The sequence below is a fragment of the Hemicordylus capensis genome, chromosome 1 (assembly GCF_027244095.1).
Source record: "Hemicordylus capensis ecotype Gifberg chromosome 1, rHemCap1.1.pri, whole genome shotgun sequence".
Taxonomy (NCBI): Eukaryota; Metazoa; Chordata; class Lepidosauria; order Squamata; family Cordylidae; genus Hemicordylus; species Hemicordylus capensis.
This window is the reverse complement of record NC_069657.1, coordinates 52,658,506-52,682,126: the sequence shown is the minus strand read 5'-3', so window position 1 is coordinate 52,682,126 and position 23,621 is coordinate 52,658,506. Positions and strand designations below refer to the sequence as shown.

Below are 23,621 nucleotides of genomic sequence, written 5' to 3'. Positions count from 1 at the left end.
GTCCTGGGCTGGGAGCCTTGAGCAGTGTAATGGGGAAGGGGTGGCAGGGAGCTATCCTGCCACCCCAATTACTAAAGGAACTACGGGCGCGTAGTAAACCCTCCCCCTGCTCTTAAAGCAACACCCCACCCGAATTGCCCAAATCCTGAACCGCCCCAGTCCGGAGGCCTTTAGAATGACCTCCAGACCGGTCCGGGCACATCACTAGTGTGTTTGTATAGTGCTGCTTACTTTAATATAAAAACTATCTGCTTTGCATTGCTTGAAAGTTTTCAAATGCATACAGAAATGTGCAAGATGCAGTTATGATTATAACTGAGTAGGGTAATGGATCCATCTGGCTCAGTGCTGCCTCCATGGTTTCAAGCAGAAACCTTTTCTAGCTGTGTTACCTTAGTACTTTTAAAATTGTAAATGCCAATTAATAAAATTTTTGTACCCAAAGGGTATGCTTTTTCCACAGAGTTATGGCTCCTCTCCTGGATGTAGCAAATGTCTGGTTGAATGAGAAATCTGTTGAACTCATTGATCATATCTTTTCTATTTCCTTATAGTTCTACTGAAAAAGAAGGAAACGTTATGTCTGACTTCATGAATCTTTTTCATGGCACTGAAGACCTAAATAAAGAAAAGGATATTACATTCCTGTTAAAAGAATTGGATGTTCTAAGGGCAAGCAATAAAAAGGTACAAAAGAAATATTATAGGACAGTTTGTTAACAAACCCTAATTTTACTTTAATTTTGATTGAAAAGATATAGCTTTCTTTTGTTGCGGGGATGTTGTTTATTTAAATCAAGATTTGTTGATCGTAGTGCATTCTGTCTGTCTGTCTTGATGTTCTTAATCATTGGCATCACAGATACAGTTATAGGAACATATTAGCATCAACTAGATTCTTGCACAGTCCTTTCTGGCTCATTACTCTTGGAAATTTGGAGAAGTGGAACTCATTCAGAATCTTCTGTGGTTTAATTAAATACTCTGAATAACCTCAGTAGGCTTTGTATTAAATGTGATAGGGAGATAACCCCATGTAACAATGAAACCTCTCTAGTTTACATTGATGATAAAGAGATCCATTCTAGATCACAGATTTTTACATATTAGCAATATTAGTTCAACTCCTCAAATCAGTCATTCTGTACAAGTTCTTTGAAATGAATAGATCAGATAACACATTCTGCAAATGTCCTTATTTGCACGAGCAGCAATCTAGTGTTCATTATTTTTAAATGGTACTGATAAAATATGCAATGAATTACCAAGATCTCATCGCAGAGTAGCTGATAAATCTTTTAAGTGAAAAAAGCCCATAAATGGTTAATGCTATGGTTATTGAAACAAAAATAATGGAGAAATTAGAAATCTTTATTTTTAGGCCTAATTTTTTTAAAGCCACTGAGCTATGTCCACTTCGATGTGTATGTGTGTACAGCCCCTTTTAACTCTTTCTTCACTTGGCTTTAGGAGCCTGATCTTACACCACCTATTCCCAAATGTGTTTCATTTGTTTTTATAGTACTTTGTTCCTGTAGTTCCCCTGAGACCTGCAGCCCATCAGAGTTATTTGTAGGCTAACAAACACACCCTGTGAAGTGATGCCTATCTGCAGTTTTATTAACTTATCTCTTTGTCTGACATCAGTGGACCTTGAAAACAGCTGGCTTTGCTGGACTGTTTCCTATATTAGGGTTGTGCATGGACTGTTTGGTGTGGTTCAGTCCGAATTTGGACGGAATTTGGACAGAACTGTAGGTATGTGAACCGGTTCAGCCGAACCGATTGGCTGGACTGGTCAGTTCGATGAATGAGCTCTGCACATCCCTATCCTGTATATATCTAAAACTGACTTCAAAAGGAGGTGGAACTTCTATGCTGATTGTCTTGCCAAAATAGCTTAGGATCAATGTGTGGTGTTAACGTTTTAGCCTCCAGATTTTCTTCTCTCAGGATACAAGCTATTTTAACAGGTAGGGGTCAGTATTCTCTCTAATTTTTTTCATCTGTGTGTGGAATGAGTATTGTTCTGGGTGGCAGTATCAAGGCAATGTGTGCACATGTGCATTCAGAGTGGGACCTTCCTGGTTCAATCTGAGCAGGAGCTAATATTAAATGAGCGGACATAAAAAATGCATGAGCACACGCATGTGTGCATGCCTTAGAGGGAACAGTGGTGTGTGTGTGTGAGAGAGAGAGAGAGAGAGAGAGAACGAGAGCGAGCGCACACATAAATGAACAAAAGAGTAACAGCAATTGAAGTGAGAACTGGTATACTTTATGTGACAGTAATGCCTCTAGTTAATATGCTATTTGGTGATACATCTGTTACATAGGAAGCTGCCTTAGACCATTGGTCCATCTAGCTCAGTATTGTCTCCACAGACTGGCAGCGGCTTCTCCAAGGTTGCAGGCAGGAGTTTCTCTCAGTCCTGTCTTGGAGATGCTAGGGAGTGAACTTGGAACTTTCTGCAAGCATGCAGATGCTCTTCCCAGAATGGCCCCATTCCCCTAAGGGGAATAGCTTACATTGCTCAAACATGTAGTCTCCCATTCAAATGCAGACCAGGGCAGACCCTGCTTAGCAAAGGGGACAATTCACACTTGCTACCACAAGACCAGAAGTCTTTCCTCACTTGCAATACAAGCTGCCAAGTTATGCTCTTACATAAGTTATATAATGCTCTTATATAACCAATAGCAAGGTATGGAAGTCCTTTCAATTTCAGATTACAAATATATACATGAATGGTTTTAATTTGTGAATAATGTTTCATTCTTTATCTTTCTAAAGATAGAATATAAAATTTGTACTGTAAACCATGTAAAATAAAACCAAAAAAAGAAAGCTGTCAACCCTGTTTAGCTTTTCAGTTATGTTGGTCAACAAATCGTACTGCTGTAAAGAAAGTATTTCTAGAAATTGTGGCCCAAAACATTCTTACGTACTCATTGAGACTTTTGACCTTGAAGTGTCTTTGAAATTGCCTTCAATTTCCAAAGCCCCTCTGTATACATGGAACTTACTGATTTTAGATCCTGGCTTGTGTGCTTAAGTCAACCTCCTTTGTTTCTTTGTCCTTGTAGCTTAGAACAGGGTTGGGCAAACCTGTCCCCCCAGATGTAGTTGAACTACAACTCCCATCTTCCCCAGCCAGAATGGTCGTTGGAGATGCTGAGAGTTGTAGTCCAAAAACAACTGGAGGTTCAAGCTTGCTTAGAAGGTAGTTTCAGAATGTGTGAAATTAAACTAGGGCATAACAGTATTTGTCCTCTTAGGGAAAATCCAAAAAATGGAATGCAGGTGTGGGAGACACTTTTGCTCTTGGCCTTTAGACAAATTGAACTTTCAACAACACACTGCAGGGTTCCCGTAGTCCCTTAGGTGCCCTCTTGTTAAGGGCTCCAGCCAGCCTGGAACCCTTTTAGTGCTGTTTGGCTTTGAAAGAAAACAATTTCAGGGCGGAGGGCACACCCACCCCATGTTTTTGAGGCTTTCCCCTGCTGTGCTAAAGGGTCAGGTTTGGAAATGGCTACCAGCCTCAAACCTGAACATTTCATTGTTATGTATTTTGAAGGGGCATGTGTTGAACAGTGGAAAAAGGTGTGTGTGTGTGTGTGTGTATATTTTATTTATTTATTTATTTATTTATTTATTTATTTTTTCCTTTCCTTTCTTCCTGAAATGTATAGTGCAGGAAGAGGTGTTAAATTATGTGTCTTAAGCTGTTTTATGGGTCAGTTTCCTCTCACTTCCTGTCTTCCATTTTCCTATGTGTGGGTTTGTTTGGATATTTTTGGTCAATCAGTACGTTTAACACTCTGTGTTTTGCTACTACAGTAGGACCTTGTTAATTGCAGGTCCGGCACTCTCAGTTTCTCATATCTGTTGTCTGGTAATTGGCATCCGACCTTGGTATATGCAAGGAAAACCCAGCAAAAAATCGTTAAATCTGCATATCCATGGATCAGAAGCAGCCGGAAATGACTTCAGAGTTCATTTCCAGCCGCTGTTTTGTATTCCAGAGAGATCGGGAGCTATCTTTTGGCTCATTTTCACAAAGAAAAGGTTTCTGTGCTTTGGCGGGGGCATTGCTGGAACACAGGGGACTCATGGAGCATGGTAGGGCAATTTTTCACTATTTTAAGGGCTGTTTTCAGAAACAATTTAAGTATCCAGAAACCTAACCCCCAGATTTCCATTGCTCCAATGCCTTGGTATTCACGGTTTCGATACCTGCGGCACTAGCTGAGAACAGGACCCCCATGAAAACCAAGCTCTTCCTGTACTCTGTGCTCTCAACTTTCTGTCAGGTCTTCAAAGCACAGGTTCTGAATTTATTTTTAATTTGCAAATTAATTATGCATACCTAGGGAGTTCCCCAAGTATGCTGAAACCATTATTGTTTTTGGCTTTATTTCAGTTCCAAACTGTTGGGCACTCAACCATCTTGAGTTCACCAGTAGTGGGGATTTAAAGAAATGTTTATGCATCAGAGCATAGGCGGAACTGGGGGGGCAGGCAGGGCACGTGCCCTAGGCGCCACTGGGGAGGGGGCGCCACACCAGTTCCTGCCACCCCCACCCCATTGCCCAGCCCCAGGGCCCCTCAGCCATTTGCCTCCAGCTCCGGCAAACTGCAGAGCTCTTCTCTCCCCGCCTCTCAGCTGATCGGTGGGTGGGCGGGGCTTCCAGGGAGGCCTCCGAGTAGGCCTCCGAGTAGGCCTTCCTGAAGCCTGAACTCGGCAGGCTCCAGCAAGCCAGGAAGGAGGCTGGCTGAGCTCCCTGCAGCAGACCCTCCCTGCAGCAGACCAGACCATCCAGCACAGCTTTTGCAGGTAGGCTGTGAATTCCTTTTTGTGGTTACCCCCATATATAGGGATCTGCTTGCCATAGGGCTTTGATATGGGTGGTGGGGCGAGACTGAGAAGTCTCTGAATATTTAATTTAAAACAGACTGAAAAATGTGCTGGCTTAAAAACAAAAACTATCTAAGGCCTATAAGTGGCTTGTTAGAAAATTACAAAAACTTCTGGAACAAATATTTATTTATTCATTCTTTCTTTCATTCATTCATTTATAAATGCACTTATGTTCAAGTTGTTTTGCAACCCAGAAGGTCTGAGTGAGAACTGTGAAGCATGTGTTGTGCTTTTATTTTATTTTATTTTATTTTATTTTTCTTGTGTGTGAACTGCTCTCCAATAACTTGCAGGGACTTCAGGGTGCATCTGGCCAGCATGTGAATGCAGCACCTCCATTCCAGAGGAGATGTGTGTTAAAGGGCTTTAAAAGCCTCGTGTGAAAAACCTCCTGGAATCAAACTTTACTGAATTTGTTCAGAATTCTGAGAAAACAAACATAGGCTCACCCTGCATGGTTGAAAGTCTCCTTTGCTAATCTGCAGCGAGGGGGCCATTTTAATAATTAGCGTTGCTAGTGTGTTCTAGGCATCAAAAGTAGCACAAATATATAGTACTCAATGTATATCACTTTATACTGTGAAGTGTGCATGTGTGTATTCAGTGAAATGTATTTCCAGGCAGCATACTTATTTTGAAATATCAGACTTAAATCCTTGGGGGCCTGGGATGTGCGGAGGCCCTGGACTTTGAGGGGCTGGGGGCCCATTTTAAAATCTCATCTTGGCCCATTCCAACCTTGCTATGCCCCCGGTGGTCACTACACATGGGTTTCTACACAACACCTGCACAGAAGGAACTTCCATGTAGAAAATGTGTCTCTTGTAAATTGACCCTGAATTTTCCATCCATGACTGGGATATTTGAGAGTTAGAGTCAATAATAAAAGAACAGCACACTGCTTGTGACAGGAAGGGGCAAATTACAATGATTTCTTAGTCTGGCAGGGGCTGGTTTTGGCCCTGGCAGAACTTGGCTGTCTGCTCCTGTTGCAAATTCCTCTGTCTAGTGTGGCAAACTAATGTATCCTCCTCCCTCTTGGTGTCAAAGTAAGCACTGGTGTGGTGAATGCACATATACCCCATCATGAGCCAACAGTCATCATAAGACAAAGGCTGGCAGGAATCATTCACTGGTTCATAGACCCACCACCACCACCACGACCACCTTCTTCTTCCCCTATTTTGCTAGTGGCTATTCGGGCAGGTGATCCTCTAGGACAAAGTCATGTTTTTTTTTTAAAAGAATGAGATGAGACAGAGAAAATGACACTTGGAATCTTTGCATAACTCCTGACTGTTGTTCTAGGTCTTTTACAGAGATGGCTCATGTTTTCAGGTTTTGATCAACAACCATGTCTAGATGATACAGTGTTCCTTTTAACAAGGATTTCCAGATATTGTTGACTACAAGTCCCATCATTCCTGTTTGTACAGGGGCGCAATTTCAGTGCTTGCCCTAGGCGCTATTTTCCCTAGTTACGCCTCTGCATCAGAGTAGGGGGGTGTTGTAGTTTTTTTAAAAAATAATGGTTGTAATAATGATATTACCCTACTGCAGAGTTTTGGCTTTTTTCTGGTGTGCCAAAATGGCTGTCTATGATTTTTAATCTGTATTTGTTTTGCTCAGTGCTTGGGTTTGTTAACAAAGAAAAAGTATCACTTTGCAAGAACTAGGTGTATATTTTTGTATACAGTGCCCCCACTCTTTACATGTACATTTTTCTCCCTTCACTTCAGCTCCAGAACAAGCTGTCTGAAAAGGACAAGGAGCTGAAGACAATAAAGCTGGACTTAGAACTGTGTGAGAGAGCAACAGAAGCTAAGATTGCAGAAAAGGCTGCAGGTACAGTAGATGAACATTTAACAGATGGCCATATGGTTAATGCAGTCCGCTTGGTTGCTGTATGACGTGGCTTAATGAACATTAGATATATTTGCTAAAGGAGGGGTGTTTTGACTTTTCGATGTAAGGCTGTTTAAAGTTGCTTAGAAAATAGGTGGCTTTAACATCCTGGTACTGGTATTAGTGAGAGCTTTACCTGTATTCATACTGATTTGGGCATTAAATGCGTTGTTAACACCATGTCAATCCAATCACATAAAGGTTGTTTGTTTTGTTGGAAGGTTCTGAACAAACAAGGGAAATAATGATTACCACTGCCACTACCTTTCAACCAGCAGTTCACCTACTTACTGTTTTAATGCTACTCTCCTCTCTTCACATACCTTTGTATAGTGATACTCATATGTTCCATTCAGTTAGAAACCTGGACTTCAGGTTGGTGGGACAAGAAATCTAGTTTTTGATGAATTAGTGACATTCTATTTTACAATCCCAAATTTCCATCTAGACTTATAGGAAATTTCCAAAGCAAAATGTTGGAAATAGACTAATAATTTGTATATATTTTAGATGTAGTTTTCTTAATTTGAGAGTTTTAAAATTTTAGTTATTTTTAAATTTGGTAGACTATTGTGCATTCTTAGATCCAGAGTATTATGAAGCTATAATACCGACATCAAAGAGGTTTTTTAGCACTTGAAAGGAAGACGAGAATACAATAAATCTTCCCCTGCATGATTTTGAAAAAAGTCATAAAACATTATTAAAGATTCTTCTCAGCAATATTATTATGCTTAATACTAGGGACTCTGTATATTAGAAAACTTTAAATTTACATGAACTCTGCAGTGGATCTGACTGCATAGGATACACTGTCTCCAGCTTATTGGCAATGATAATGGAATGGAAGAAATAAATTCTTCAGTTGTAAAAACAGATGGCTGGCTTTCTACAGTATTGAGTATGTGTTTGTGGTGTGTTTGTGCGTCTGTGGGAGAGGGAGGTGGGGAGAGAGAGAAATTGTAACAACACTGTGAAATAGACTAGTCCTTTTGAAACCTATTGACAGAACACTAATATTTACAACACAATTTTTTTAAAAAAATTATAGTAACACGTGTGTGTGTGTGTGTGTGTGTGTGTGTGTGTGTGTGTGTGTGTTTTAGTCCACCATAAAACACTTACCTAGATCATGGTTACATCTTCATTATGTACCAACTAAACATTTACAGTATGTGAACTGTCTGGATTAAATTCCAAGTTATATGTTTGTTTTGGGGATGTTTGCTCAATGTTTTACCTCTGTGTATCTAATAGAGAAATATTTTATTCAACATAGACGTTCCTTGCTCATTGAAGCACATGGAAGAATGTTTTATCCATGTTGATAAAACACATGTGCGCTTCAACCCAGTGAGGCTGATCCATGCACATAATGGGCGTTTGTACATGGATCACTCTCTGGATCAGATTCTATGCACTGCTTGAGGTGGAGACCCCATTGCTTGCAGTTGAAGTGGCACATGTGTTCTGAATCTTATAGAAGTTTACTCTCACAGCAAAATCTCAAAAATAGCTTTATTCTAGATATATTTGGATAGTTTTGTGTGGGTTTTCCCCAAAAATAACCCACTAGGATTTTGTGTGATTATTAGTGTAATTAATAAAAAAGAAGTTAAGTTATATGTTTATATTTGTCATGTGTTTCTTTGCCATCCAGATAGGAGGCTCTAGGTAAATACTTACAGATTTTTATCTTCTGATAAAATAGTTGCAAAATATATCATAAAAGACATTGGGAGAGTGTGTGTAAATCCTTTACCATGTGCTTTGAGAGGAATTTCAGAGAATCTTAAATCAATACATTCCCCATTAAAAGATCTTGCTAATATAAAATTGAATGGGGACCGAGAGCATCTGGTGGGCCACTGTGTGAAACAGAATGCTGGAATGGATAGGCCTTGGGCCTGATCCAACAGGGCTGTTCTTACGTTCTTAGAGTGAGCAAAAACTACAGGAGAAAATTGCCCTACATTCAGACTAGTGTTGTACTAGTACAATGTTGTTGTCTTTGCACATAGACATAGCACAATGATGTTGCAGAAAGAAATTAGCATCTGTTTCAGACTTGTTACACCTACAGAAGATGTTGACCTGTTGCATAATACCTTGCACATGTTCATGTATGTATCCCAGAGAAATCTTCCTCTAAGAGTCAAACAATGTCATGGATCACCACAACTTCACACAGCTCTGCAAACTTCTTAATTGTGTGCAACTTCTCTCCTTGCAGTAACACAATACTAGTCTGGATATTGGCTACTGTGCCCTAAGTACAGCTAAGGTGAGGGGGTTTTGTTTTTTGAAGAGGCAGGCTATATTTGAAATTTGGTGCCTTGATTTTCAGTAATGCAAGGGACTGCCATGGAAACGTAAACTGTCTACTGCTTGTGCAACTCTTCCTAGCATATAGCTTGGTTAGGATGTATGGGAAGATGTTAAGCGGGGGAGTGAGGTGTTAGGGAACAGTTTTGGAGCCAGCGTGGTGTAGTGGTTAGAGTGCTGGACTAGGTCCGGGGAGACCCGAGTTCAAATCCCCATTCAGCCATGATACTAGCTGGGTGACTCTGGGCCAGTCACTTCTCTCTCAACCTAACCTACTTCACAGGGTTGTTGTGAAAGAGAAACTCATGTATGTAGTACACTGCTCTGGGCTCCTTGGAGGAAGAGCGGGATATAAATGTAGATAAAAAATAAAAAACAAGTGGAGGAATAAAACAGAAAGAAAATGGGGGAAATACATTACTATGGATGGATGGATGGATGGATGGATGGATGGATAGTTGGCAAGCACAGTAAATGAGTCTGAAGAGAGAGAGTTGAAATGCTTACATGTTAAGAGCTAAATCAAAATGTGTACACCACTATATTTTAATGTCCACTTGCAAAACCTAGACAATGAGTTCAGGTATTGATGTCTATATTGCTTTTTAGGAATACTGAGAACTGGTATTCCAGTTCTCAGTAATGTGTTGTTTTTTCTGAGCAGCTCTCAGTGCTCTGGCCACTAGAGGCTGCTATTCCTGTTTAGTGATTTGTTAGAAGTTACCTCTCTTGTTTGTGTTTTGTGACTCACTGTAGTTTTTGGAAGATGTGGTAAGAGGTACCTTCCAAAGGTGTGAAAGAGAAGAGGTGTAATTGCCATCACTTGAGATGGAAGAAAAGGAAACCTACTAAAGAACTAAAAATATGAGGTGGGAGTAGGAAAGAGAGAAATCATAGAAGATCTCTGAATGAGAAATCAAAGGTGCTGCTTGGGAGGCCAGTAGTAAAAGGCAGTGTTGTCCAGCATCAACATGCCTCTTACTAAGTAGATTTTATTAATTTATTTATATTGTTTGATTTCTATACCACTCTTCATTAAAATAATCCCAAAGCGGTTTACAATATAATTAAATGCACAGTCAAAACACAAAAAGTATAGATACTAAATATAAAAACAATATATCGCAATGAGCCCCTGGTGGTGCAGTGGTAAAACTGCCGCCCTGTAACCAGAAGGTTACAAGTTCGATCCTGACCAGGGGCTCAAGGTTGACTCAGCCTTCCATCCTTCCGAGGTCGGTAAAATGAGTACCCAGAATGTTGGGGGCAATATGCTAAAATCATTGTAAACCGCTTAGAGAGCTCCGGCTATAAAGCGGTATATAAATGTAAGTGCTATTGCTATTGCTATTTAAAAGTTTAAAAATCCTATATAAAACAATTAATACCCCAATCACAAAGCAGCATCAGTAAAAACTACTCTCATATAAAAGCCTGGGTGAAGAGCCACATTTTTACCTGTTTTCTGAAAACTGTAATGGACGCTGAGGAGCAGATGCCATCTGGGGGAGAATTGCAAAACCTGGGGGAAATGTCTGAAAAGGCCCTGTTTCACGTGATCAACAGCCAAGCCTCTCACTGTCAGCACATGGAGCAGAGTGCCATCCAATGATCTTTATGGCTAAGAGTTAATTAATGCAGGTGAATAAGAGTCATCAGGATTAGTAGACGTATTTTGCCATTTCTTTAAAGCAATGCATATTCTAGTCTCTTAAGATGTGATTAATCTACATGTGTGATTTATACCTATACAAAGTAGATACTTCCATATAATATGGACATCACCTCACTTTGGTGAGGAAAATTCAGAAATAGATGATATATTAAACCAATTCAATCATAGGCCTTCTATCTCTCTTGCCAAGCGACCAATCCACTCTGTGACCAGGTTTGAGGAGTTGTTGCTAATATTGGGTCAGAGGGGACAGAATAGGGATGCTGCTGATGCACTGTTCACCCCATTGTCCAGCAGCCTCCCTGGCTGAGCTGGCCAAGGTAGTCTCAGATGTGGTGTTGGAGTCCCCTGCCATGGTGGTTCATACACATTGGCATGGATGGTGGTCCTGCTGAGGCCCTAGTCTCTCTACGGAATCATGAGATGACTAGGGCCATTGACACGATCTCTTCCACATGTCCTCAATGTTCTTATGGGACCCTTAGAGTACCCTGGTATGTGCCAAGAGCCTGTCCAAGTCAAGGTCATCACAGCTGCTGGAAGTCCCTCAGAGTCTTCTCTGGTCTGCAAAGAAAACGCACGAGAAACTTTACTCAAAGTATCAGGTTCAGACAGTCTCCCCTGCAACCTCAGTCCGCTCACCAGATAGCACAGGCCCAGAGCAAAAGGAGTGCAAGGCTTTCCCCAGGGAGATGTTGCAGCTAGAGCAGTTGTCAGGACACAGTCAGGTTGCAGAGTAGAATCAGGAAAAGCCTAGGTCTCTAGAGGCCAAACATGAAGCTGGGGTTTCCTCTGAGAGCCTGAGGCTCAGCTGCAGCAGGCTTAAAGAGACGTGTTGCTTCCAGCAGCATTCACTGCCTGCTGGCCTTGATTTATAGTGATTTGACTAATTGGGTTCCTCCTCCGATCAGCTGCCAACGATTCAGCATTTATCTTGCTTGTTAAGCAGTCTCTTGCTCCGTCTAGGTGTTTCCAGCTGTCATTGTCATCACTCATATCTCCTTTGTTTGGGTGTTATTATTTCCATGCTCTCTGGCTCCGGGCTTGGCTCTGCACACACACCCTTCTCCTGTGCAGCTTCTGATGGACCCTTGGGAGCTGCAGTCTCAACTTGGCCTGCCTCTGTTTCTTCCTGTGGCCCTTCCTGTGAACTCTCCTCCTGATGCTCTGTTGGAGGGTTGCCCTTCCTCCTCCTCTTCACTATCCGAAGGTAGGGGCATGAGACTATGCCACAGAGGTCCAGGTAATGAAACAGGAGGGCTGATGGCTAGAGCACAGGCGGCACACTTCTCGATGCGAGTCTGATGGAGCACAGGCTAGAGCACATTATTGTGCTCACCATGTGGCGGTCACAGTGGCAAAAAAGAACTATCTGCCACTATTGCATCCTCAAGTGGCCGTCCGACAGAACTTTTCCGAGAGGTGAATGGCCTAGTGACTCCAATGTCAGGCGGACAGGCTGCTGACAAGAACCAGCAAAACAACCTGACCAGAGACATCCCCAGAATGGAGAAAAGGGGCTCCTAAATCTGCCAGGTCTGACACTCACCACCCCCGGGAACTCCTCACCCAATTTCTAGGGGACACGTGCCTCCTGTCAGCTCAGATGTTAATCTCAATAAATTCTAAACTGAATGAAATCTCTACTAAACTGGGCAAACTCAGGCTTGACTTGGAACAATTTATACAGGGGCAATGCCCACACATAGATTGTAGTCTTCAACCAGCCCCTGTGTAAGCTCGAAAACTGCCACGTCAACCAGATGCTGGCATCAGACAAAGTTATCATAGAGTCCTGCAACCATATTAATCCCTCATTGGATTGCCTGGAAGGGATTCCCAAATTTGGGCAAACAGGAAATCCATATTGATTTCATTATTGGAGCTTTTAACGCTGCAACCTGACACCATAGAGCTGAAAGATTCTCATTTCCTCCCTTCTTGGGCTGGTTATAAAAGACTTTTCCTCACTTTCAGAACAGCTGCTATTCCCTCACATCTCTCAAGGCTGACTCATCATCTAAGTTTTTATTGCCTTGCTGCCTGGTGTTGCTTTATGGACATGGGGTTCAGACCACTCTGCTCTAGGAGAAACTGCAATAAACCCCCTACCCCAGTCAAAGCTCCCAGTCATTTAAGCTCACCTCAAGCTAACCCTTCCACACAAAGTCCAAAGATAAAAGCAATTTACCAGAATCTTGCTGATTTAAGAATAAAACTAGCAGAGGCAACAAACACAAAGTCTCTAACTGAGATTATAACTGGCACAGAGGACTCCCCTTCTGACTTGAACTCTGACTCAGAGAGTGAAATGGAGATGCAAGGGGCTACAAACATACCCAGAAAGCCTAAAAGAAAACTTTCAGTGCATTTCAATGGCCTCATAGCCTCAGATACTGAGATTGAATCTTCTGGCCCCTCTATTCCCCCTGTACATCTGTTCGTGTTGGGGATGGGCCCCTCACTATCAGCCACCTCCCTCCTAGATATGGACATTCCCACCCCCGTAGAGGGCCCATATGTGCTAACTCCGCTACATGCATGTGAGACGCATCGAAAGCAGCCCACTCCAGAAGAAAATCCACTGCCCCAGCCTCTCCCATGCTTCAGGCCCAGAAGGGGTTCGGGCTCTCTGCACGATGCCCCTCTCCCCTGAGGAGCATTGCCATGCCAGTGCCCAGTCCAAGACTGTCTTATGCTAGCAATCCCCACTTTGACAATTTCATTGCACTGATTGCCCCAGACAGCCTGACCATGCAGAAGTACCTGTCGTCCCATCTCATCTCTCAGCAACACTCCCTGGAGCTCATAGAGATCAGCCACATCCAGAGGCATGATCCTTGCAAAACACCCACCATCCAGCAGGACTGCTGGCACTCTAAGCCCAATAGCATGCTGAGCATGCTAGACAAGCAAACTGACACAGCAAGCTCGCATTTTGAGCCCCTAGGAAGGGAGACAGGACAGATATTGAAGGAGTCAACAGATTCCAAGAGCAATGCATCAGAGCCTTCCAGGAGGAGAGAAAGGGCTCCGACTGCCTCTCCAATGCCACTCGGTCCAGCAGAGTGGATACCAACAGATGCCCCTCCTACACCCTCAACTGGGCACAAACAGCAGTCTCTCAGCATACCCAATGGTAACTCCATGAAACCTTTCCGGAACTTAATTGCTTCAGCGATCCCATGACACTCTACACACCAGCATAAGATCAAAATCCTGACATAGAACCTGGCTGGCTGGAGGTGCTGTAGAGATGCAGATTCTTCTCATTTCCTTTCCCAATTTGACATTATTCTTATTCAGGAAACCTGGTCTGTGGACAATATTATGCTCACTGGTTATTACTCTTACACGGTGGGGGCAACTCCAGAAACTGGCCATGGGAGGCTGAAGGGAGGACTGGCGATATTAATTTCCACCACCTTGCAGGTAAAAGCGACACCCCTTACCTCACTCAAACATTATGCTATGGCCATTTTACTCCACCTTGGCTAATGTTCATACCTAATAATCAACATGAACTTCCCTCCACTACAACGGAAATCAGAAATCAGCTCTGTCTTTGCTGGATTCGAACAATATGTGCTAGTCCTTCTCTTGGCCAATCCTGAGGGGCTGGTGATTCTCGGCGGTGACTTCAATGCCAGGATGGGGCCAGACAATTATACCCTGTTCTCCCATCACCAGCTCCCTCCCCGCTTAGCTTGGAGACCAAGTTCTTTCCCTTGCCCGCCTTTCAAAGGACTTGAGAGCAAACTTTACAGGCCTCTGCCTAGCACAAACTGCCAGACTTAATCTCCAAATTCTAAATGGATCATTTGCAGGTGATCATCCCGGAAAACGTACCTATTTATCCGGTCTAAAAATAAGCACTATTGACTATATTGCTATTTCAGTGAACCTGCTACCCTATGCAGAGTTCATTAAGGTCATACCCCATCTGGATAGTGATCATTTCCCATATAGCCACCCCCATCCACCAGTCCCACCTCGAGACCTGCTATCCTACCGGCGGGTCAGAGTAATTGTTGGGCCAAATGGACCCCAGAGCTTTCTCAAATACTGAAGGAGCTGCTCATTGTCGAACCCCTTTAGAGTTTTCGGTGTGATCTAGCATCTCTGGATTCTACTCATGCCCCTCTCCAGATTTATGAGGACCTAGTGCACGAGCTGCAAAAACATCTAATCAGAAAGTCTGTCCCCTCCTCAAAGCTGCCCACATGACCCTCCAAGCTCTGGTTCCATAGAAACTGTATAGCAGCCAGGAAGGCCCTTACCGCCACATATCTTGCCCACAGGTCAGGCTCAGGAGCTAATGCTCAGATGGTCCTCCCACAACTCTTACATTTCAAGAAACAATACAAACAACTGCTGGTACTTAATAAAAGAGAAAATATGAAGGCCTCCTGGTCATACCTTATCCAAGTGGTCAAAGCCAAGGACTCTGTCTATTTTGGCACATCATTGCCAACTCCTCTAGCAATGGCCCTAGTAGATGCGTATATCCTCCCTGAGATGTAGGAGTCACACTTTTGGAGCCTGTGTGAGGACTACAGTAGGAGAGAGACCTCCCCCCACCGGATATACAAGAGCTGCCCAGCTGCCCAGCTGGCCACCTGTCTCTACAGCTGAAGTGGAAGCCCTGGTCACTCAATCCAGGGAGGGAAGGGGAGGACCTCTGGGATGACCTTACCCCCTGGATCTTGTAAAAAATAACTTAGAGTGGTGGACCCCACAACGTGTGATGTGTGCGGCGCGCACAGGCCGCAACAGGCGCATGCGTACACTCAACTTCCTTTTTTGCCAGGCAACGGCGGGGGCGGGGGCAGCAGGGAGGAATGCTGCCACCCCAAAAAGTTTGCAAAAAAGTCAAGCGCCGGAGGGGGAAAAGCGGTGGGAGGGGTAAGTACTACCCCCCACCCTTAAAGCTCCATACCCCCCAGTGCCGGACCACGCCTCCGTGGTTCTGTGCACATCCCTACTTGGGTGTACTCCTGGATTCATTGCAGTGGCCAGGAGTGCCTATTTTCAACTCAGGCTTGTCTGCCAGCTACAGCCCTTTCTGGAGATAGCCTGGCCACAGTGATCCATGCTCTGGTAACTTCCAGACTGGACTATTAGGCTGCTCCTGAAGATGGTTTGGAGGCTGCAATTAGTGCAGAATGTAGCAGCAAGACTGCTGATGGGCACTTCTGGCTGGATGTACATCAGACTGGTCTTAAAGGAACTGCACTGGTTGCCAATTTGCCACTGAGCCCGATTCAAGGTTTTAACATTGACTTACAAAGCCCTGAACAACCTGGCTCCCAAATACCTGAAAGAACAACTTCTCCCATATAGACCTGCCCGTCAATTAAGATCTGTAGGAGAGGCCCTCTTGGTAGTGCCACCATTGACAGCAGTTAAAGAGGTAGGGGCATGTGAGACGGCTTTCTCTGTGGTGGCCCCTAGGTTGTGGAATGCCCTCCCCTCTGAGGTGTGCCAAGCTCCAACATTGTGTACATTCAGGAGAATGGTGAAGATGCACCTCTCTACCCTGGCCTTTGACTAGAGATGTAGTGGTTCTTCCCCTCTCAGGCACTGTATTCTTTACTGTATTTTTGATTTTATGATTATGTATTTTAATTATGTTTTATATTGGTTTTATTGTAACCCTCTCTGAAACCTTTGGGTATAGGCTGGGCTAGAAATGTAAGTAAATAAATAAAAAAATTTCAAGGTGTATCTTGATTTCCAATCAATTAATGGGACTGGCTGTAATTTTATCTATTTCTTTTCCTAATGTTATGTGACCAAACTCACCATTTAAAAGTATGTGAACATCTCTTACATGGAGTCAGACTACTAATCCATCCAGTTTATTATTTACAATGACTGTCAGTGGGTCTCCGCGGTTTCAGATAGGGATCTTTCCCAGTCCTACCTGAAGATTCCAAGGGGTAAATCTGGGGCCTTTCACATACAGAGCAGAATTGCCCATCTCTGTCTGCCTCTTCAGTAGTTTGATCTGAATTCTTGAATATGCAGATGGCAGCACATTCCATAGTTTAACAAGACAATGTGTAAAGAAGTACTATCTCTTGTCTGTTCCAAATCTCCCAGATGACCACCATCTCTGAAATAAGAAAAGTATATTTACTACTTTAAAATTTGAATAGGTACAGTAGTACTCCACTTTCTGTAGGCTGTTCAGTTAAAGTTGAACTGTTGATTGATACTTTGGTTTTAGCTTGTAAGCAGGAACTTTCTGTAAAGAGATTAAACATGGAAGCCAGTCATAGGAACATAGGAAGCTGCCATATACTGAGTCAGACCACTGGTCTATCTAGCTCAGTATTGTCTTCAAAGACTGGCAGCAGCATAGATAAAACATACAGGTTTCTTATGAGAACAATGAGATGTTCTGGGATGCCCATTTTCCTAAGGATATTCTACAACTTGACATGGTTGATGCAATCAAAGGCTTTTCTGTAATCAATAATCACATATTGATTTCTTTTTGGTATTCTTTGGCTTTCTCAATTATCCAGTGTGCATCAGCAAAGATGTGTCTTGTTCCCTGGCCTTTTTTGAAACCAGCTTGAAAATCCAACATTTCCCTTTCTATGTAGGGCTCTAATCTGCATTAGATGATCCTGAACATTATTTTGCTAGCGTGTGAAATTAAGGATACTAACCAACCCGCACAGAGCATCTGTGCGCTCTTTGGGGCTGGCTGTTCCCTTATCCCTCCTGCCCCACTCTCCCTCCCTCCTGCCCCACTCTCTTGCCTCTCTTCCCCTCCCTCCCACCCTACTCTCTCTTGCCCTCCCTCTCACCCTCTCCTCCCTCTCTCTCACCCTCCCCTCCCTCTCACTCTCCTGTCCTGCCTCTCACTCTCCTGCCCTCCCTCCCCTCCCCTGCTTCTCTCTCCTGCCCTCCCCCCTGCCCCACTCCCTCTTGGCCTCCCCCTGCCCCCTCCCTCTTGCCCTGCCCTCCCCCTCCCCCTGCCCCCTCCTTCTTGCCCTCCCCTCCCCCCTCCCCTACGCCTACACCTCCCCCTCCCCCTTGCACTCCTCCCTCCCCTTGCATTTTTAAAATTTCTACTTACCGGGCCGCTGCCACCGCTCCTCCTCCCAGGCGGTGAACAGGAAAGTCCAGCCACCCGGTTCCCTCCCACCCCAGTCTCCCACGGGCTCCTCCTTGCCTGGCTGGCGCACCTGGCTGAGAGCCGCCTCCGTGGTCTGTCCCGCCGGCAGGCCCGCCACACCAAGTGCCGCCTCCGCGGCCTGCCATCCCAGCTTACGCCGCTTGCCAGTCTTTGCGGCCAGCGGCAGGCCAGCCACATCTCCCCCCACCCCCACCTTCTGCCCCGGTTTCGGGGCCAGCCGCCGCCCGCCCGCAGGCCAGCCGCCTCACCACCTCGGCCCTCGGCTGGGCCCACCACCGCTTCGCCGTGGCTGGGCCTGTGGCCACCACCCGTCGCCGTGGCTCACAGCGGCCAATTCTACTCCTCCTGGGTGTGCCAGCCAATCAGGCGCCTCCACAGCCCAGCCAATCAGCTGGGATGCCAGGACGCATTTTCCCTGGCACACCCAGGAGAAATATAGAGAGAGAGATTGTGCAATGGTTTGTGCAATCTGTTAAGTCTCCTTTCTTTGGTATGGGTGTGTAGACTGACCTCTTCCAATCTGTTGGCCACTGTGTCATTCTCCAGATTTGATGGCACAGTTTGGTTAGAAAATATGTGTTTAGCCTTTCTATACCAGTTTTTGCTTTTATAGCCCCGACTGTTTCCAAAATAATATAAAATCACAATACAATAGAAAAGCAATAAAAACAAATAAACTGAGAATCAGCCAAAAAAAAACCCCAAAACCATAACATTAAGTATAGCAGAAAGCCACAATTATCTTGTATCCCTAAAGGACAGATAGAAGAAATGAGTTTCCTATTTATGAAGGCCAGAAGGGACATATCTCTTGGGAGAGAATTCCAGAGCCAAGAATTCTGTTTTGTCCTGCATGTACACCAACCAATCCTCAGCAGGCGGCAGCACATGGAAATTAACCACCCCTGATTATCTTGCAATGGGCAGACAGACATTCATGGAGTCAAGTCGTCCTCAATGCACTTGAGGCCCAAACCATGTAGGACTTTTAACAGTAATGACCAGCACCTGGAATTGTACCCATGGAAGTCAAGTAATTTCAAAAAGGTTTAGAGTAGTATGCCTCATCCAAGAAGCCCCAACCAGCGATCCAGCAGTAGCATTTTACACCAGTTGCAGTATTAAAATACTTTTCAAGGTGTAATTGATTTAAACAAGTTAACCTCCTCACCTTCAGTGAGCCAAAAAATAAACACTCCGTGGCTTTTTAAACAGGTCCTATGCAGCCTCCAGCCATTCCCATTAACTAGAACAGATTTTGAATCAAGCATATGTGCACCCGTGAACCAACTTGTAATCAGTGGCCAGATTTGAACAACAGGAAACCATTGTTTCCCTCTAGACTGCCCTATTCCCTCTCCTTCAAAACATGTTTTATCCCAGTTTGTGCTAACCCCATTAATTAATAAACCACAGTTACTCATGTTTATACATAACAGAACTGTGGTTTGTTCTTAAAGTTAAAGCAAAAGCTTTCATTCTGCTTCTATTGCTCACAAAGCAATAGAAGCTTTGTGAGGAAGGGAGAGAAGGGGAAAGACACAACCCTGCAGCTCTCTAGCATTTGTTCTCATGGGGAGAAACTAGAGTTTCCTTTTAGGAACATAAGAACAACCACATTGGATCAGGCCCCTAGGCCTTACCAAGTCCAGTATCCAGGGGCCAACAGTGGCCCGCCAGATCCCTCTGAGAAGCCCACAGGCAAGCAGTGAGGGCATGCCCTCACTTTTGCTATTGCTCCCCTGCAACTGATATTTAGAGGCATCTTCCCTCGGAAGCTGAATGTGCTGGTATTTCCTTTTGTCAGGCCGCTTGGTTGCCCTCTTTAAGTTGCCCTATAAATTGATGGAAAGCATACTTAACAAAATTGTCAAACATATAGAAGAACAGGCCATGCTGAAGGCAACCCCTTGCCTGTGGGCTTCTCAGAAGCATCGGGTGGACCACTGTGTGAAAGAGGATACTGGACTAAATGGGCTGTAGACCTGAGGCTGTTCTTATGTTCTTGCCCTGCACATAAGTTAAGATAATCAGCCTATAGCTTCACAGATCTGCCCGAAGTCCCTTTTTGAAAATCGGAGTTACATTGGCTATTTTACTTTCCAGTCCTCTGGTACAGAGCCTGATTGTGTGGACAATTTACATATTTTTGTCAGCAGTTTCACAGGAGGTCAGCAGTTTCACATTTGAGTTCCTTCAGAAATCTTGGATTTTCAGGACAATTTAGAACATACTTTCTCATCACCTCAAATAGACCCAGTTCTTCAGTTCTCAAAGCCTGAGAACCTCAGTTCCGGAGCAGGTATATGGTCGGTATCCTCTGCTGTGAAGATGGATGCAAAGGGCTCATTCAGCTTCTCTGCAATCTCCTTATTCTCCTTAATAATCCGTTTTACGCCTTATCATCTAAAGATCCAACTGCCTTCCTGACAGTTTTTCCTGCTTCTGGTATATTTAAAGAAGTTTTTGTTGTTCCCCTTGACACTTCTGGGCATATGCTCCTCAAACTCTCTCTTTGCATCCCTTATTGTCTCCTTATGGTCTCGTTTGTTCTGCGACCAACTGTTCTAGGGCACAGTCATTTAGCATGTCTTGAAATGTGGCCTCTCTGTTAATACCTGCACATGAAATTGCCTAGTCTATGTGAGAGTAATTGAAGCTATCCATTATTATAGATCTGTCTCATTTATTTATTTATTTATTTATTTATTTATTTGGTACATTGTTTGGCCTTGAGGGTGGGCCTCCAAGGTAGGCTGGGGATTCTGCTGGTGTACCGACCACCCCGCTGCACTTCAGTCTCCCTACCTGAGCTGGCGGGGGTGGTCTCGGAGGTGGCCTTGGGTTCCCCCAGGCTTATTGTTTTGGGGGATTTCAGTGTCCATGCTGAGGTCCCCCTAGTGGGTGAGGCTCAGGATTTCATGGCCTCCATGGCAACCATGGGCCTGTCTCAATTGGTATCAGGCCCTACCCACATGGCGGGACACACTCTGGATCTGGTTTTTGCCAACCGGGAAATAAATGATCTGGAGGTTGGGGAATCTGAGACCACTCCCTTGTCATGGACAGATCATCATCTGGTGGGGTTTAGTTTGACTGCTCTGTCTGCCCTCTTCAGGGGTGGTGGGCCGATTAGGATGGTCCGCCCCCGGAGGCTTATGGATCTGCTTGGATTCCAGACAGCCCTTGGGAGTTTCCAGTGTCCAGAGCTGGTGACCCTGTCGAGGCCCTGGTTGATCTCTGGAATGGCGAGATGGCCCGGGCTGTTGACACGGTTGCTCCTAAACGCCTTCTCTGGCTTGGTGGAGCCCGATCTGCTCCTTGGTTTTCCTCAGAGCTTAGGGCGATGAAGCAACTTGGGCGACGGCTGGAACGACGCTGGAGGAAGAGTCGTCACGAATCCGACCGAACACGGGCTAGAGCCCATTTTAGGGACTACTCTGTGGCGGCGGCGGCGAAGAAATGCTTTTTCTCCGCCTCCTTTGCGTCTGCTCAGTGCAGACAAACAGAGCTGTTTCGTGTGGTAAAAACCTTGCTCCACACATCCCCCCAGACAATGGGGGAGGAGTCATCTACAGCTCTTTGTGATCAGTTTGCCTGTCATTTTTCAGATAAAGTTGCTCGCATCCATGCTGACCTGGACTCCAGAGTTTTGGCAGTTCCGGCAGACATGCCTCTGGTACCATCTGGTCCTGTTGTGTTGGATTCTTTTCGGTTGGCGTGGCCTGAGGATGTGGACAAGATCCTGGGCAGTGTGCGGGCAACTTCGTGCGCTCTTGACCCTTGCCCTTCATGGCTAATAAAAGCTGCCAGGGAGGGGACAGGCAGATGGCTGGAGGTGATCGTTAATGCTTCATTAAGGGAGGGCAGGATGCCATCGTGCCTCAAGGAGGCGGTGGTAAGACCACTATTAAAAAAGCCCTCCCTTGATCCCTCCAACCTGGATAACTATAGACCTGTGCCTAACCTTCCCTTTTTGGGCAAGGTGATGGACTGTGTGGTGGCGTCCCAGCTGCAGAGGGTCTTGGATGATACGGTTTATCTGGACCCTTTTCAATCTGGTTTCCGCCCCGGGTATGGGACTGAGACTGCCTTGGTTGCTCTAGTGGATGACCTACGCTGGGAACTAGACAGGGGGAGTGCGTCCCTGTTGGTTCTGCTGGGCCTCTCGGCGGCGTTCAATACCATCGACCATGGTATCCTTCTGGGCCGCCTCTCGAATATGGGAATCGGAGGCACTGCGTTGCAGTGGTTCCGGTCCTTTCTTGAGGGGAGGTCCAGAAGGTGGTGCTGGGGGACTACTGCTCGGCCCCGTGGCCATTGGCCTGTGGGGTCCTGCAGGGTTCGGTCTTGTTCCCCATGCTGTTTAACATATACATGAAGCCGCTGGGAGAGGTCATCCGGGGATTTGGACTGAGTTGTCAGCAATATGCGGATGACACTCAGCTCTATCTCTCCTTGTCATCTGATCCTAGGGAGGCGGTGGATGTCCTGAATCGGGGGCTGGAGGCCGTGATGGGTTGGATGTGGGCTAACAAACTGAAATTGAATCCGGACAAGACGGAGGTACTGTTGGTCAGTAGGAGAGCCAATCAAGATGAGGAGATTTTACCGGTTCTGGATGGGGTTGCACTCCCCTTGAAGGAGCAAGTACGCAGCTTGGGGGTACTACTGGACCCGGCTCTGCTTTTGGAAGCTCAGGTGGAGGTAGTGGCCAGGGGTGCCTTTGCACGGCTTCGGCTGGTACGCCAGCTGTGTCCCTTTCTCGAGAAGGCAGATCTGGCCACAGTTACCCACGCCTTAGTCACGTCGCGGCTGGATTACTGTAACGCACTCTACGTGGGGCTGCCCTTGAAGAATATCCGGAAACTGCAGCTAGTGCAAAACGCGGCAGCGAGGGTTTTATCCAGAGCTGCCCGTTGGGAACACATCACCCCCATTTTGAAAGAGCTGCACTGGCTGCCGGTTCGTTTCCGGGTCCAATTCAAGGTGTTGGTTTTGACCTTTAAAGCCCTTAACAGTTTGGGCCCGGGGTATTTGAGGGACCGCCTGCTCCCAAGGGATGCTGCCCGCCTGACGAGGACATCTGAGGGGGCCCTGCTCCGGGTGCCGACAATGAGAAAGGCCCAGCTGTCGTGCACTCGGGACAGGGCCTTCTCTGTTGCTGCTCCTAGACTCTGGAATTGCTCTCCCAGTGGCCATTCGTTCTTCGGACTCCATCACGGCTTTTAGAAAGCTTGTAAAAACTTGGCTTTTTACCCAGGCTTTTACATAATCGTTTTTACTGCTGCTTCTGTGTGTTTTTACCTGTTGTATTGTTTTTATGCCTGTTTTTTATATGTTTGTATTTTTTTTTGGCTTGATGTTTTTATTGCCTTTTTATTGTATGTTTTAACTTTTGTAAACTGCCTTGGGGTTGTCTTTTAACGAAAGGCGGTATATAAATGCAAAAATAAAATAAATAAATAAATAAATAAATATACTGCCCCATACAAAAACGTCCCTGGGTGGTTCAATTTGCTTGTCCAACTCCAGGTCACTCAGCATTTTGATCCGGAGGGCAATAGCACGTCCCCAGTATCATCATCATCAGCAGCAGCAGCAAGAACAACAAATATTTATATACCGCTTTTCAACAAAA

At 45.0% G+C, this 23,621-nt stretch overlaps 1 protein-coding gene across 13 annotated transcripts in view; it reads left to right on the top strand.

Moving 5' to 3' along the window:
- Window positions 1-23,621, top strand: part of MIPOL1 (mirror-image polydactyly 1) — a 324,358-nt gene that overhangs the window by 81,316 nt on the left and 219,421 nt on the right. For all 13 annotated transcript variants that reach the window (XM_053275029.1, XM_053275075.1, XM_053275066.1 and 10 more), the window contains 2 exons: window positions 555-687; window positions 6,662-6,767. In XM_053275029.1, the coding sequence (XP_053131004.1) occupies window positions 555-687; window positions 6,662-6,767 (239 nt within the window). The remainder of the gene's footprint in view (window positions 1-554; window positions 688-6,661; window positions 6,768-23,621) is intronic.